Raw genomic sequence first — 15,250 nt, 5'->3', positions numbered from 1 at the left:
TTTGTGAGAAACTCATTTCCTGTAGAAGTAGGTTATGGCTACGCTGATTCATGTTTCATCACCACCCTCAGTTTGGATCATTATAGTTCGTTATACTGGCAAGTAAAGGTGAAGATGGCAAACTTCAGGTTCTGTGCAATGCAGCAGTCTAGCCATCGGTTGGAGAAAGTACTGAGAATGTGCGACAGTAGAGCACATTGAACTACTGTGCTTCTCCTAGTGAAACAGAAGGTGATGTCCTGGAGATGTCTGTATGCATAAGGAGATATTCTAAGCATCAAAAATAGTTCATTTTCATAGTAAATGATCAGTACCCTCAGCATAAGCTGCAAACTTAAATATTTGAATGCCAGTAATCTGGTATACCATAGGAAGATTAGAGTGCCAGTGTTTCTATCTGAACAGCTGGCTAATCCAGAGTGTTGTTGTTGTGTAAATGCACCAAAAGTACTCTTGCCAAATCTTGGATATTGACAGTTATTCATACCTCATCTATGGAGGATTATCTTAGACTCATACGTAGCACATGACAGTCATCTTGACCCAACATGGGTTAAAAATACCACAAGTCTAATTGAGAGTTTCTGTTATAGCTGGCCAGTTGGTCTTTACTTGGCCCGTAGGTGATTCAGAGTACTCTTTCAGAGATTCTGTTGAGGTTTGACTCTACATTCAAGATGTCTTCTTTCCAGTTGTTTTGAGTGACAGCTTCAGGGTGGCTCTGCCCTGGTAGCAGTCTGCAAAAGATCTCTGCTAGGCTACATTAGCCTAAAATCTCTAATAGGAACTTCAGGTAGTTGTTGCCAGAATGGAAAGCAAGAACATCTCCAGATAAGATATTTAGCTTCAGGGCAATTATCCATGATTATTGCATTAAGGATTTTCGGGCGTCTTGAATCCTAAAGAGCACAGTTTGTGCTCGGAAATGATAAGTAGTGTTCAGGTAAACAGAAGAGTGCTGGATTGTATGCATTGTATCAGAAAGCCCAGGAAGTGCAGCAACAGTGTTTGTGTCTTGGATTTTTCCAATTTTGTAGAAAAGAATAAGATATGCAACTGGTCCTTCAGTCAAGGAACTGTACATAAAAAAAAAAAAGTAAAAAAAAAAAATCTTATTTTTGGAGAATGGAATGTGTTTTACATACACTTTTTAGCCACAGAAACTTCTCATATCCAAGACACTTGTCTCAAAAGAAATTAATCTAATTCAAATGCATATCTGTAGGATGCACTTGGGACGCATCTCTCCTGAGAGATATTTACCATATGACCTTCAGTTACTTTGAGGTACTTATTTGAGCTGGAGTATGTTTTGTAAGGATTGTTTCTTTTTTTTAATGCCTTAAATGGTTTTGCCCTTCTAAAGATCTTGTTTCCAGTTTCTCCTGCTTTGTGTGCTTTGGGAAGAGAGAGAGTAGCGACTAAATGTCTCTTCCCCCACCCCCCGTTATGAGTTTGGAGAGAAGGCAGTGGTTTTGTTGCGTTGCCCCTCTCTGCCACTTTTTTCTCTCCACTCTAATTTGATTTTTCTTTATTGGACCTCGGTAAATGCTTTCAAGCTATCCCCATCCTGCAGGAGATCTATTTCCTGTCTTGGATCGTCATCTTAGTGCTTGACAAAGAGAAGGGCAGATACACTATTTGTTGTGGCTTGAAGCCATGCGTCTCCAGAAAATCTGCTAGCTAAATCTCTGGGCTCTATTTCTGGACTGGGAAATGAGACATCAAATCATTTTCTGTCTCCCAAACTGCGTTCTTGTCTGTCTTCCAGGTACTGTATATGAATTAGCTAAAGAATATTGTAAGTGGCATATCTCTTCCTGATTTTTAGAGCGCTACCTTGACCGTCTCCTGTAGGGGAGTTTAATTCCACAGATTCATGGTCTATACAGGCCTTAGGAGAAGCTCATCAAAGCATAGTTCCTATGAATATAGCACTTTTCAAGGGATGACTCTTTCACAAGGATTTTCAGGCATCTTGAACCCTGAAAGTAAAAAGAACAACAGTGAATTCTATCCATTACATCAGAAAACCCTTCATTCAGGTGAGGAAAGCCTGAGCGAAGGAATGATTCTAGGAATGTTCTTCCTCCGCTTCAGAGCCCACCGATAGATCTGACTCTTACCTGCATGGAGCTGCGTCAGTCATTCAGGATGTTACAACATTTTGTAACTGTTGTAGAGTGCTTTTGCCATCTGAGATCACCTTTGCTGCTGTTACCACTTCTCTCAACATCCACAATCACATTGGGAAACGAGATCCTAGTGTCACGAGTCCATGTTGACTGGATAGAAATTCTTACTGTCCTTTTGCAGAAAAGCTTGCATGTGGTTGATTACATCATCAGCAGGAGAAAATACTGTTTATTCTTGGATCGTCATCTTTTTTTTCCCCTCCCCCCTTCCCCTCCTTTTCCCTCTGCCCCTCCTTTTCCCTCTTCCCCTCCTTTTCCCTCTTCCCCTCCTTTTCCCTTTCCTTCCATTGGATCAGTCTCTTGTCTCACCTCTTAATCTGTGGGATCTTTTTTCAGTCAGCAGTTTTCGTCTCTTCATCCTCCTGGCTGCTGTGAGCAAAAAAGGAGGGTGGTTTGACATTACTTTTAAGAAATGGGAGAGTATTGTGTTTTGTGGTGCAGACCTCCATTTTGTCGACATCCCTGTATGGTCATTTTTACTGTCTGTGACAGACGGTCATAGCTCTCTGTTCTGGATCCTTACGACTTTCCAGGCTGTTTCTACTATTTTCTGTGGTGGTAGGCCTTGTTTGCTTATTCTTGCCTTCAGTGAAAGGTGCTGCCTTGAGATTCACTTTGTGACTATAACCCCAGTTGTTCAGACCCTTTCTAAATATTTTGAATGTTTCTGCTGTAGTAGTTGTCTAGGAATTCTAGCTTCTTTCCAGGCAATGCCACTATTTTGGAACTTTCACTAGTATTGGGGATGGTGATGTTCTTTATTTCTGGTTTGCTCCCTTATCTGTTTTAGCTGATGTAGAACCATGCAACATACTTAGTTATTAGAGGTCATCTTTTTTTGTTTGTTCGTTTGGTGTGGTTTTGGGGTTTTTCTGTTTGTTTGGCAGTGGTGGTTTTTTCCCCTCCCACAAACAATCTGAGTGGCCGTAGAGAAACCTGTATGGACGATAGTGTGTTTGCATCGTGGAGTTGAGGTCATGCACAGGAGTACACTGTGGAGTTGAGGTCATTGTGTCAGTTCAGGCATGTGCCTCTCTCCCTGGGTTATGTGTCAGTCTGAACTGAGAAAGCAATTTTTGTTTGTTCTTTTACCACTGTTTTCTGTTGGTCTTCTGCATATTCTTACTAGCCGTCTTGTTTGTGTGCTCCTAAATACCACAACGTGTTTTTTCAGGAATCTGTCTGCTGACAAGCTCTTGGCAGGAGGTGAGCCACTCGTCAGAATAATTTTCCCCCTTGGGAAAGTCAAAGAGGAGATTACTTTTTAGTAACAGGGAGGAGGGAGGGAAGGCAGGCAGGGGCCTGGAAATGATTCCGTATCATTACACTCTCAGTATCACGTGGTGACGTAAGTTTTGATACTTTTGTTGTTGAGGCTTAAGTAACGGGTTTGCTGGCACAGGCAAGATAAAGAATGATACTCACGTTTTGTAGAAGGGTCCCACGATACTTGGATCTTCTTGGTTAGGCATGTGTGTGGTGTGGTACTGTGTCACATGTGAATGTATGTATAGATAAGTGCTCAAAGAAAGAAGTTTCTTAGCAGTAACTAGTTCTTTGAGATGATGTATGTATGTACATTCACTAACAGTATGGCTGCTGTCTTCTTATTTTTTTCAGGATGTCTATGTGAGAGGAACAGGGTTTGAGGGTTTGTTGCACATCCTTTTATTGCCATATAAGAAGGAGCTCAGGACACACACATTCACAGTTGTGACTTTACATGTGAACAGTTAATCTTGAAAAAAGCCTTGTTGCTGGTGATCTTTCTTGCATTGTTGTTGGAGGTGTATGATGCTGCTGGTAGAGGTGGGTGGGGTGAGTTGTTCTGTGTGATGTGTTGCGAGGAGCCTTTCCCAGAGTGTGACTACAAGTGCTCATTAAGAGTTCGTCTCCTTCCTTTCCGATTCAGGATGTTCCTTCAGACTGTGTCCCAGCTACAAGGGATTTCTCTTGTGCAGTATTCTTTTGTATGTACTTTTGGTCACTTTGAATTCGTCGGAAAGAGGAGTGTTTGGTGTTTCAGTATAAGTTTTAGTTACTTTAAACATTAACTACTCTGGAAACTACAAACATAGGCATATTTTGGTTTGCTACTTTTTAAGACTAAAAGATCTTCATCAACTTCACAGCCTTCTGCCAGCCATAAATCAGTGTGTCTATGGACTCCACACAGAGGTATAATATGAATCTTGATTGTGTTTTAAAGACTTAGAGCTTTGTGGCATGGTCCTGTGATTTGGACAAAGCTAAATGATACTACCTTTAGGTCAGGCGTTTTCTTCATTATACGAATGGGTATTTCCTTGATGGCAATGGCATTGTCTTTGACAATAAGTAAGCTTTGGCTGCGTAAACTGGACCTACCTTTAATCCATATCTTAGTGGATTTTAGAAGGTAAGAAGTCGTCTAAAAGTGATGACTGATTCTTAGTGTATACTTTTTTTAGATGTAAGTGTTCAAGTGAGTTTCTTTTCCCAAATACCAACATTAGGAGTCTTGGATTCTGCTTTGCCACTGTGAATAAAAGAGCTAGCAAATTCTGTATTCTCTAATGGTGACACCCGCCACCACCCCAACAATACAGAGTTAATTCTCAGCTTGTATTCTGTGAATCAGGACAGTACATTTTGCTTTGCCAATATTGTATAAAGCATTGTTTAAGCTGAGTTTCAAGCACAGGAGTTTCTCTTTAATTGCTGAGTATTTGTTGAGATGATGTCTAGGTTGTCAGGTTTTTATACTTTTTTTATTTTTATTTTCCCATTACTTGGAAGTTCTAATAATACTGACTGACTTATTCTTGTACATTCACTGCTAATGGTGGTAATACTTTTAAGTGGTTTCATGAGGCCTGGAGATGTCAGCTGTGATAATAGATTTTGTAGGAAGGGATAGCCTTGCTGACCTGGACCTAGCAGAGGGGTGCCTGCAGGATGTTCAGTTTCCAGATGCATCTCTGTATGAAAATAGTTATGTTGCTTCCATACCCAGCAGGCACACTAGGTTCGTGCAGTGCTTAGCTCAAAATAGTAAGTCCTACCAGAACTTGAATGTGTTGGAAAGTGCATTGCAGATGTAACCAAGCTAGCTGTGCAAGAGCTAGCTCAGGTCCAGAAGTGGTACATTTCAGTCCGGCATTAATCAAGAGAAACAAAAGATCTGATTTTTGTATTTGAAAGTGTGATTTATTTGTTGTTTTCACTATGTGTATATATAAGGTAGTTATTTAATAAGGTATATTTAACATAATGACCTTATTGAATGGATTAATTTTTAATAAGCTGTATCTTCACTTCCTAGCATTTCTTAGGAATATAAACCAACTTAGTTACAAAAGTTTCCATTTTTTTTAAACTCTTATATTTAGCTGTTAGTGCTTCAAGTGAAAGGAAGGTATGCCCAAAATGTAAATGGAATAAAAGCCAGGTATATCAATTTGTCTGGTATGTACTGAAGACGGACAAAACACATATAATTAGGCCTTTTTAGAGAGTGTTTTCATAGAGTTCTAAGTGGTGTCATGTTAAGAGTTCGTGTGGATTTCACTGTTAATAGGCATCCTTTCAGAAGTACCAATTAATTGTGAGAATAGGATTTTTTAAAAAAAAGTGTTAGTAACATTAGGTTAGCAGATAAAGTTGCTTTTCTTTCAGTTTTGGCACTAAATACCTTTAAGGGGAGAAGGAAAACGTACAAGAACAATGTAAATATTCTGCTTTAAAAGATAGGTGTCTAACATGGTATTTAAGTCTAGATTTTTAGGGTTTTTTCCCTCAGGTCAACTTTCCGTGTAAAAGAGTACTTCTGTGATTTTTGATTATTTTTACTTTGAGAAATTTATTTGGCATTATGTCTGAATTAAAGCTGTGCTATGGAATACAGGTTAATTAACTACATTCAACGGACTTAACTTTTAAGTTTGACTGCATTAAAATGTCTCTTGCCACTTTGGTGCATAAACAGTTTCTAGGTAAGAGAAGTAAACATCGAGCTTCCTGGAATCATGTTAAGAGAGGTTAATGCACTTTAATCTTAATTGGTTTTAAGCTAGACAGTAAGACAGATAAATCTCTATAAGCTGACCTTGTTTTTAGAAGGAAAAAAAAAAATTGTGCAACCAACCTGTATTGTGTATTTTTTAAATAAATTGACTCCCTTTTCCAGGCCTTAGATGGTCAAAATATTTATAATGCTTGCTGTACCCTACGGATTGATTTTTCCAAATTGGTGAATTTGAATGTCAAGTACAACAACGATAAAAGCAGGGACTACACTCGTCCTGATCTTCCATCTGGTGATGGACAGCCAGCGCTGGACCCAGCTATTGCTGCAGCATTTGCAAAGGAGACCTCTCTTCTAGGTATGATTCTGATATTGTTCTTTTGTATTGCAAAGTCACTCGATGAAAATGTTTATTAATCCTTCTAACAGTTAAAGATCTTAAATTGTAATAGTGTCCAAAGCCCCATTCAGGGTTCAGTCTACATTGTGATCTGAATTTTAGTAACACAATTATATTGTCTTTCGAAGTCCTGCATAATTTTTAATTTCCCACAGTTCATTGCATAAGTTTTATTTCTGCTTCTGTCAAGTTGCTGTTCTTTGGTGAGGACACCTTTCACTCTTCAAAATTTAATAGTACTCAGACATTATCTCATGACTTTTACAAAACCTGATTTAGTATGTTGTGATCGTTGTTCTTCCCACTTAGTCTTTTTTCTTATTTTTTTTTTCTTTCATAATTTCCCATTTTTCATCTAAAGAAAACTTAAGAACAACATAGATTTCATGCCTTGTTTTTTGTACAGGATGGGCCAACTTGGAGTGAGTCAGAGTTAACGTTAGTAAAGAGGGCCCTCTGCTCTCTGTGCGTTACAGAAGTTAGAAGGCACTTAGTGAATGATGTGAGCCCAGGAAAAGGGTGAATATTGTAGTTAAGGCTACTGAATGCTGCGCTGTACCTGCCCTTTTCTGAAATCGGATTACTCGAAGGATACATTTCATATCTAGTTGTAAATTCCACACACCCCCACTTCCCACAAATTTTGGAGTGCTTGACTTCAGATCCTCCAGTATGACTTGCAAAATGGTGTATCACTTGTAGCTACAGCAGAAATTTTGGAAAGTAAAAAATACCATAAGAATCTAAAGTCTCTGAAGAACCCGTAGCTAAAACTTATTTTCTTTTTTCTCTTTTTACCTTCCCATCGTTTAAAAATCAAAATATCTCATTTCATGGATTGATAGGGAAGATGGATGAGTGTTTGTGAAGAAGTTTGATGCCGTAGAGACGAGTACTGTAGAAATGCCCTTGAGGCAGTTGGTAATTCTTCTGTCAGCATGTAATGACTAGAACGCAGACGTGGGGCTGCAGTATGAGCAGAAGGCAGACAAAAACAAAGTCAAGAAGCTGCTTATTAATATGAGACCCATCATATTAGGTGTTGTAAGGCAGGGATTTAAGAGAGGAGAAAGTTAAAGATTCACCATTTATAAAACAGTGCCAAATGCAGCATTGCTTAGGTAACCCTAATTCTGTCATTTTCCTGAATCCTGAGAAGTTGCTTTCCAGTCTCAGGCTTACTAACATATTTCTTTGTATATAATGCTTATAGTGTGCATCAAATCAAGAGGTTTAATTTGCTTGGCGTAGTGGAATCACACTCTGAGGATGCTTGGATCATCGCATCGCTTTGGATACGTTTAATAATTGGGGTTACTATACCTGTTATAGTTATCCAAGTGACTTTAGCTTTAGCAGACATTACGTTCTAGTGTTTTAGGCTTGAAAGTCACTTAGGTGCTTTTGTAATTTTTGTCTACAAAACTACGTAAGTTTTCTAACCTTTTGATTTTAGACAGACTCATTCTTTTGTGTATATTAAAGGTTTTTGCTGGTAAAATTATGAAGATGACAGTCATATTAGCTAATTAAGTATTTTAATTCTTGCTCTCTGGATGGACCTCTTTAAATGCATTGTTTTTCCAAGCAGCAGGAAAATAAAAGGTACATGACATGAGTAACTTTCATTGCAGCTGTGAAACATTTTCAGAGCATCAGTGAAGTCAGTCATGTTTATTTTGATGAGTAGTGGAGATTATATATTGTGGTTGTTTTTTCCTCTATAAAAGCATTCATTGTTTTGAAAGAGACTTAAGGTAGCTGGGTACGTTTTCGAACTCTGCCCGTGGCCAGTTGCATGAGCTTGGTATATTGTAACTCTGCATCATCTGTCAAATGGGGATGATTATACAGTGATGATGATGTTTGGGTTTTGTTTTTTTCCCTAGATGCCTTTTTTGTTTGTTTTTAGAGAATTTGAGCTCTATACCTGAAAAACTTTACAAAAGGCTCCACAGTACTGTTGGTACCTTAGCCATTTGGATAGTTGTCAAAACGGGAATTGTGCTTGTTTGAATGTGGAAGAACAGGGTTCTCGTTCTGGGCTGCTTACTGTGCAAAAAGGCACAAAATACAAGTGACTTAAATAGGAAAGGACAAGGGATAGAAAAAACCCAAAAGCCTAAATGGACGCTTGTGCATGCAATTTATAGATGCATTTTTATTCATATGCTCAAAAGGAGAAGGGTTAGAACACTCAAAAGTTCAGTGAGTTATAAGATGGAGGTGGGCAAACTACGATGTGTGAAATACGGCAGAATGATAGCAGCGACCTTCCTCCTGCTTCTTTCTTTTAACTTAATATTTTATTCCTTTTTATTTGCTTTAGAATTCTTACTTCTGTAATGTCGATAAAGATATCTCCAGAGTGTACTCAGTCAGAGTGTCTGCCATGCCCTATTCACAGATGGTTCCCAAAGGGCGCGTTTCTCCATGAAAGAATGGAGCTCCGTTTTGAGTGTAATGTGATGCTCTTCAGGTTCTTTCGCGTGCTCAAAAAGAACACCAGAAGTCGAACCTGTGGCATTTTTGTTAAAATTCTTACTGTAGCTGTTCTCTTAGACGTATATAATGAGATCACTAACAGAAAATGTGGTAAGGACTCAGTTCTGACTTTTGCTTATGTCACGCTATTATATGCTGGATAGTTGTACAACTTGGGTGCCTTTTTGTTTTTGGCTTTTTAACAATATACTGTAATTCATATGTCAGAAGGTGAGGTTTAGGTTTAAAATAATTTTGCGAGTTGAGTTTTAGTGACAAGATGTGAGTCTTGTTAGTCTTGTTTAAATCTGCATTAATACGAAACCAGTACATATCTTAATTTCCTTCTGGATGGAATTAACCCTTCTCTTCAGTAAATGTAACTTTATGATGTAGTGTAGTAACACTTGCAGCTTCCTAAGCTGTTACGCAGAGATTTTAAAAGAACCTGCTATCTCTCCCAAACCCATTCAGGCTAAGTATAAGAAGCAGGCCAGTAACAAGTACAAAAACATGGTGGCTACTTGACATAAAGCCACGAAAAAGGTTTGTAACAGGACTAGGGACTAAATCTAATTCTCAGGCGCAGTTATGATTTAATTCTCATACCTGCGTTAAGATGACTACTCCTACTGCCTATGGTTTTTACATGTAAGTTCATCATATTTTTTTTAGTATAGCTTTAATTTGCCTCTTATTAAAATGCCATTACTAATTTGCATTTCAGAAGTCATGCAATAAGATACTTTGAGGGGGAATAAATAATGTGACGTGCTGTGTTTAAACTTCATTGAGGAAAAAGACCTCAAAAAGCTAGGAAAAAGGTGTACAGTATTTGTATGTTTTCATTAATATCCGGAAAAAGCAAAAACCTGTTGTTATCTGTAATTGTTGGAAGCTAAAATAAAGCTAGTCACAAAGCTTTCTAATACCGGTTGATCATGTTGACAAAGTAGCTAACATTTCTGAATAGTTTCAGTTAAGTCCTCAAACCTTAAACAGTGTCTTGCATGATAACTAATAATCATAATATAAGTTGTTCTTATTTATTAAAAATTTTTTACTTGCTTAAATTGGAATGGCAAATCGGAGTGCAGTGGAGACCTACAGAACAAGGTAGAATCGTGTTTTCTGTGGGTTTGTAATTTGTCTGACCTTTCCAAGAAATGAGGTCTACGTGTGCTGTGTAATCGGCTAGAAACGTATCAATCAAATAGATGATCCTAGCCCACATGCATCATTACTCATTTGTCCACTACATCCTCAGCTGTGGTGAAATAAAGTGTCAGAAATCTTTGAGACTGTAAATTGGACATCTTTTCAATGAGTCTCGTTATCTTTTGCAAGAAGGTGAAAATCACTAATGGACAGAATGGGCTGGTTTCAGATGAATTATCCGAAGCAGATGGTTGATTTTATTTTCTTTTTTTTTCACATCATATATGAAAATATACACATATTCCCCCCCCCCGCCAAAGTTACAGGAGATCTTACAGAAAAAAAGCTTTGAGTAAAATGCAACTGTATTATACTGAACTGCAACAAACAAAAGATTTTAAATAAGAACTGCTTATAATTGCAAATAGTATTATGTAATAATACTTTAACTCCAATTTAGATAATTGTTTAATATTACAGCTGGAAATATGTTGTTGTGGTTAGGGCTCCTACAGCTTTCTCTCTTGCTGTCATCACTGGCTTTCTTTATTAGTACTTTCCACTACTGCCCCTTCTTAAGATTCTTATTAAATTAATGCATTTCAAAGGTTAATAATTGAAAATAGTTTTGTATGAATGGTGTTGAATTGATCTTTGTTTTTAACTTCTTCGGTGGGTCCTGTAGAGAGTCTGATGTTATGATGACTTTTGCCTTTTAAAGTATGAATTACCCAGCTATGCTCTGCCCAGCTATGGAAAGAGCCATAAACACTTCACTAGTCACCTTTAGATCCTTTTATTCTTAAAAATGCTGGACTGGCTTAAAACTTCTAAGGTTAGGGAGAGGTGCCTAGACACTCTAGAAGATTTGAAATGCTCTAGTATCTTGGCATTTTCTAATACCTAAATGATTGGTATTGACCTAGCATAAAATAGTTGTTTCCCTTCAGATGGAATTGACCTAGTATAAAATAGTTGTTTCCCTTCAGATGGACATCTGTCACACCTTACTGTCATTCTTCACATTTCTGTCTGTATGACCTCAGCTACCTACACGGTAGCTGAGTGTAAATAAGGTGACGTTCAGCATCTGCAATACAAAGCACTCCAAAAGTACATTTCCAAAACGATTTTTTTAGAATGGAACTGCATTTTTTTAAAGTTGTTTGAGGAGTTTAATTTGATATTTACAGGTTTCCCCGTGTATTACAGTCTGATTTGGGGAATAAACTTCTTTACTTTTTCCACAGGGGTACTTACTTTAACTGCATCCTTTATTAATTGTTTTTTCTTGAAAGTAAAGTTATATTCTTCAGCTTTAACCCAAGAGCAAAACATGCATCATATTTATGTTAGATTTTTGTCTTGCTATTAATATACGTAAGTATATGGTATTACACTTTCACAGAAAATGGATTTTGAGAAACAAAATTGCTCTTCTTGGACTAGCAGTGGTCCATCTAATTTCATATCCTTTCTCTGACAGCTAGTGTTACTTCTGCGTTCTCTGATGGAAGACCTAGCGCAGCCCTCATAACGGATGACCATACAGTAGCATACCTGGGGGGAGTGCTTTCCTAACCCCCAGGTAGCTGGTGCCTGGCTTATGGGATGAAGCATGTTATATGTCCCTTTATTGCCTCTTTAATGTAACTGGCTGTTGTTTCCATAGATCATCTAATACGGTCTGAAATCTATTAAGTGTTTTTGCAGGATGGAAGGGAGAAAGGCAAGATAGGGTTTTTCCTTCTTTTTATGTATTCCAGTCAGTCCCACAAACACCACATATAATGCAAGAAAAGATCATATTTGTTGCCTTTTGATTCAAGTAGATTTTCCCTTTATCTTGTGGCATGAGAGATGACTCGAACCGTCATTACTCAGAACTTTCTATTCCTCTGGTTTGACCCCTGAATACTAACATTTTTAATCTTCTAAACTTTATCGGAAAGCATTCCATATCTTTAATTTCCTTTCTTAGAACACTTACTGTTTTTTCTTCTGTATGTGCTTTGACAGGAAATGACTAGAAAATACTTTTCAATACTTGATCAGTAATACTGTTAAGCACTATCGCAAAGTAGTGATGGATGTCCTGTTCCCTTTGAGAGGTCACTAGTCCAGCCCAACAAAATCTTTTTTTTTTTTAATTATTTGTTTTTCACAAATTTGTGTAACGAAATAAAGAGTTGTAATGAAGATAGAAAACTTTTCTAGGAAATTTAAAAAAAGTAATATATTGTAACCTTGCTTACTCCTCCCCTTCTGTCCCCCTGTGTGTTCCCTTTTAAATTAATGGTTGAATGTATTTACTATTCTCTGCTTAGTATTTGGGCATTGACTGAAACTGAAGAATTTATTTTCTCTTATGACTTCCTTTAAAATAAAACTTAATGTGGGAAGGAAAGCAGTCTTAGGTACATAGCGTAGAGGTTATATTTAGACTCTCTACCTGGCATACTGGAGGATTGGTCAAAAGGTGTGTTAGCTTAGCATGATCATATAAATGTTAGAAATTTTGCAAAAATATTGAAATCTGAGAACCCAATTGCAGTAAAAGAAAATAAAATACTGAAGTTATATTTCTTTATTGTTTTTTACACGTTTTGCTACGTCGGTGTCCTTTTACTGAACTCTGTAAAATGTGCAAATAAAATTTTGATCAAATACGATAAAGTTGTTCCTATATAAACTATGTATAGGGCATACGTATCACAAGAACCTTTCACAGGTCCTGGGAGTAGCACACTCGCCTAGTACCCCAGTGACTTGACCAGGCAAAACCAGCAGGTCTCTACAGGATCTGAGTTTCCTTGGAAGAAGAAAAATAAAAGCACAGCTGAAGGTTTAGCTGACGGTAACATGTTTCTTCAGGGAATTGGATTACAAAAGCCACAGAGCATAATCAGTGGTGCTACCTTGAATCTTGAATTTAAAGGTTGCCTCCTCACCTCATTGATGCTAAGGCTCTGAGAGAGACGTAGGCCTTTTCACATGACCAGCTACAGTGTTGTATATTTAGTCTGAAGCATCAAGTTGAAGTGAGGAATGCCTCTCAAAGGGTGATGGAAAATAAGGATGTAATGATGAGAGCATAATTAGTGTTTATTCTTACTGATTTGATAAACGTTTACTTTAGACCATTTTGACAAACTAGACTTTAAGCATTTTGGAGTACAGTGGAAACAGTTTTGGTGCACAAGAATGTTTATTTGAAAAGAAAGTACATTTTAAAACCTCATCACTTCTTTGAAGACTTGATCTAAATAAAAAAAAAATCACATTTCTCTTAATTTAACAACCCATTTCTCAACCCTTTGGACGACTAACAGCAGAACGGTCAGCTTTGTAGAGTGTTGTGTGCAACACATGTACTTTTCTATTGTATGCAGCACATAGGTACTTTTTTTTAAACGACTTGTGTGTGTTTCGTAAAATATGCTTTATTTTAAAATTAGGGCTTCCTGTTGCAGCTGTTCCAGGAGCTCTGAGTCCTTTGGCTATTCCAAATGCTGCTGCTGCAGCTGCTGCTGCTGCTGCTGGCCGTGTGGGAATGCCTGGCGTTTCAGCTGGTGGCAATACAGTCCTCCTGGTTAGCAATTTAAATGAAGAGGTCAGTGAAACAATTTTACTTTTTTCTTTCCTCTTTAGTCACACTTCATTTGTCAGTATTTTATAATTTCTTTGCATTTGGCCTCTTACATTTGGATTTTAAGCTCAAAGTATTTTTGCTGTTTTTTTAATAATCCCCCAAAGTTAATTTTAAAGCCATTATTGTTAAATACTTTTGTTTTCCCAGGTAGCTAACAACTTAAAATGTCCTTTGATAGTCGGCTACCTATTTTTTCTAAGAAAAATGTGGTAACTACTGCATGTTTGACATTTGAATTGAAAGCTTTATTTTTACAAAATGGCAACTATGCTTTCTTTTGCAATTAAAATCACGTAAACTACAATTTCTGTTTTGTTGCTTCTAATTGTTTGCTGTTTCATTTCATGCTTGTATCTCACATTTTAAGGTCTTAATTTATGTGAACTACTCTAACACATTTTTCTTTGAAGGTTCTCCCAAAGATCTTGACGAGGCACTCTTCCAGTCTCTCTTAGTAATTTTTTTCTTTGCAGTTACTCATTTGTCTTTAAAAAATAATAATAAAAAAATGGTGGCAAAGCATTTTCACCTTAACTTTATCTTTCTTGCTAACTCTGAAATCTAAAGGGGTTTATTTAGTTTTGCATTTTTACTGTCCTTTATGTTTATTTTGATGGCTGTGAAAGCTGGTATGAAATGTGGGAAGTTTGTATCAGTCTAGATGTTCCATTTTTAACTGGCCTCTGTCACTGTAAATCATTAAGCTTTTTTTATCATCTGGTACTATTTTGTCATCCACAGTCTTGCATGTTAAAATGTTTTAGATCAGAGTGCCATTTTGAAAGATTTTTTGCCTGCATTTCATAACCAGCCATGCTTACGCAGTTAAAGTTCAAGGTTTAAAATTTCTATTGCATGCTTTTTTTTATTTATTTTCATGTTGAGATGAAATGCTGTAGTTTACTCTTGATATGAATGTACTTTACCCATATTTGTCTTGGGTGACTACATTTTACTCAGTTTTTCTTGTACAGTACATAAACCAACCATTTTCTGACCAAATTCCTGCATTTCCTATGTACTGACCTATATTTTATTTTTTTTTTGTTCCCCACTTCCTTATTTTTTTTCTTCTGCATTGCTGTATTCCCTTCCCCATTTCATCCTTTTCCCTTTGTGTTCAACTTCCCTTTCCTTGTCTTTACCCAAATTCCCGTGCCCTTCCCTGTCTTACCCTTCTCCTCGTCTTTGTCTACGTTCCCTGTCTTCATTCCCTATGTTCATGCTTCTGTGCTTGAACAAAATGTTCCTCGGACCAACTTGCCCCAATTAACCGCCTTGAAACCATGATCCATGACCACCTCACCATTCTGCGGGAACCACCCTTCGTTATGGATGATCTGTTATCTCCGCTC

The 15,250-nt window shown here is 37.4% G+C and overlaps 1 protein-coding gene across 4 annotated transcripts in view; it reads left to right on the top strand.

Moving 5' to 3' along the window:
- PTBP2 (polypyrimidine tract binding protein 2) overlaps positions 1-15,250 on the top strand; it is a 52,967-nt gene that overhangs the window by 34,654 nt on the left and 3,063 nt on the right. For 3 of the 4 annotated variants that reach the window (XM_009333763.1, XM_009333761.1, XM_009333760.1), the window contains 2 exons: positions 6,364-6,559; positions 13,702-13,856. In XM_009333763.1, coding sequence (XP_009332038.1) covers positions 6,364-6,559; positions 13,702-13,856 — 351 coding nt within the window. The remainder of the gene's footprint in view (positions 1-6,363; positions 6,560-13,701; positions 13,857-15,250) is intronic. The other variant, XM_009333762.1, reaches the window with a different exon arrangement.

This window comes from Pygoscelis adeliae, unplaced genomic scaffold, assembly GCF_000699105.1.
Source record: "Pygoscelis adeliae isolate BGI_AS28 unplaced genomic scaffold, ASM69910v1 Scaffold10, whole genome shotgun sequence".
In the NCBI taxonomy this organism is placed as follows: domain Eukaryota; kingdom Metazoa; phylum Chordata; class Aves; order Sphenisciformes; family Spheniscidae; genus Pygoscelis; species Pygoscelis adeliae.
This window is presented reverse-complemented; position numbering and strand designations above follow the sequence as displayed.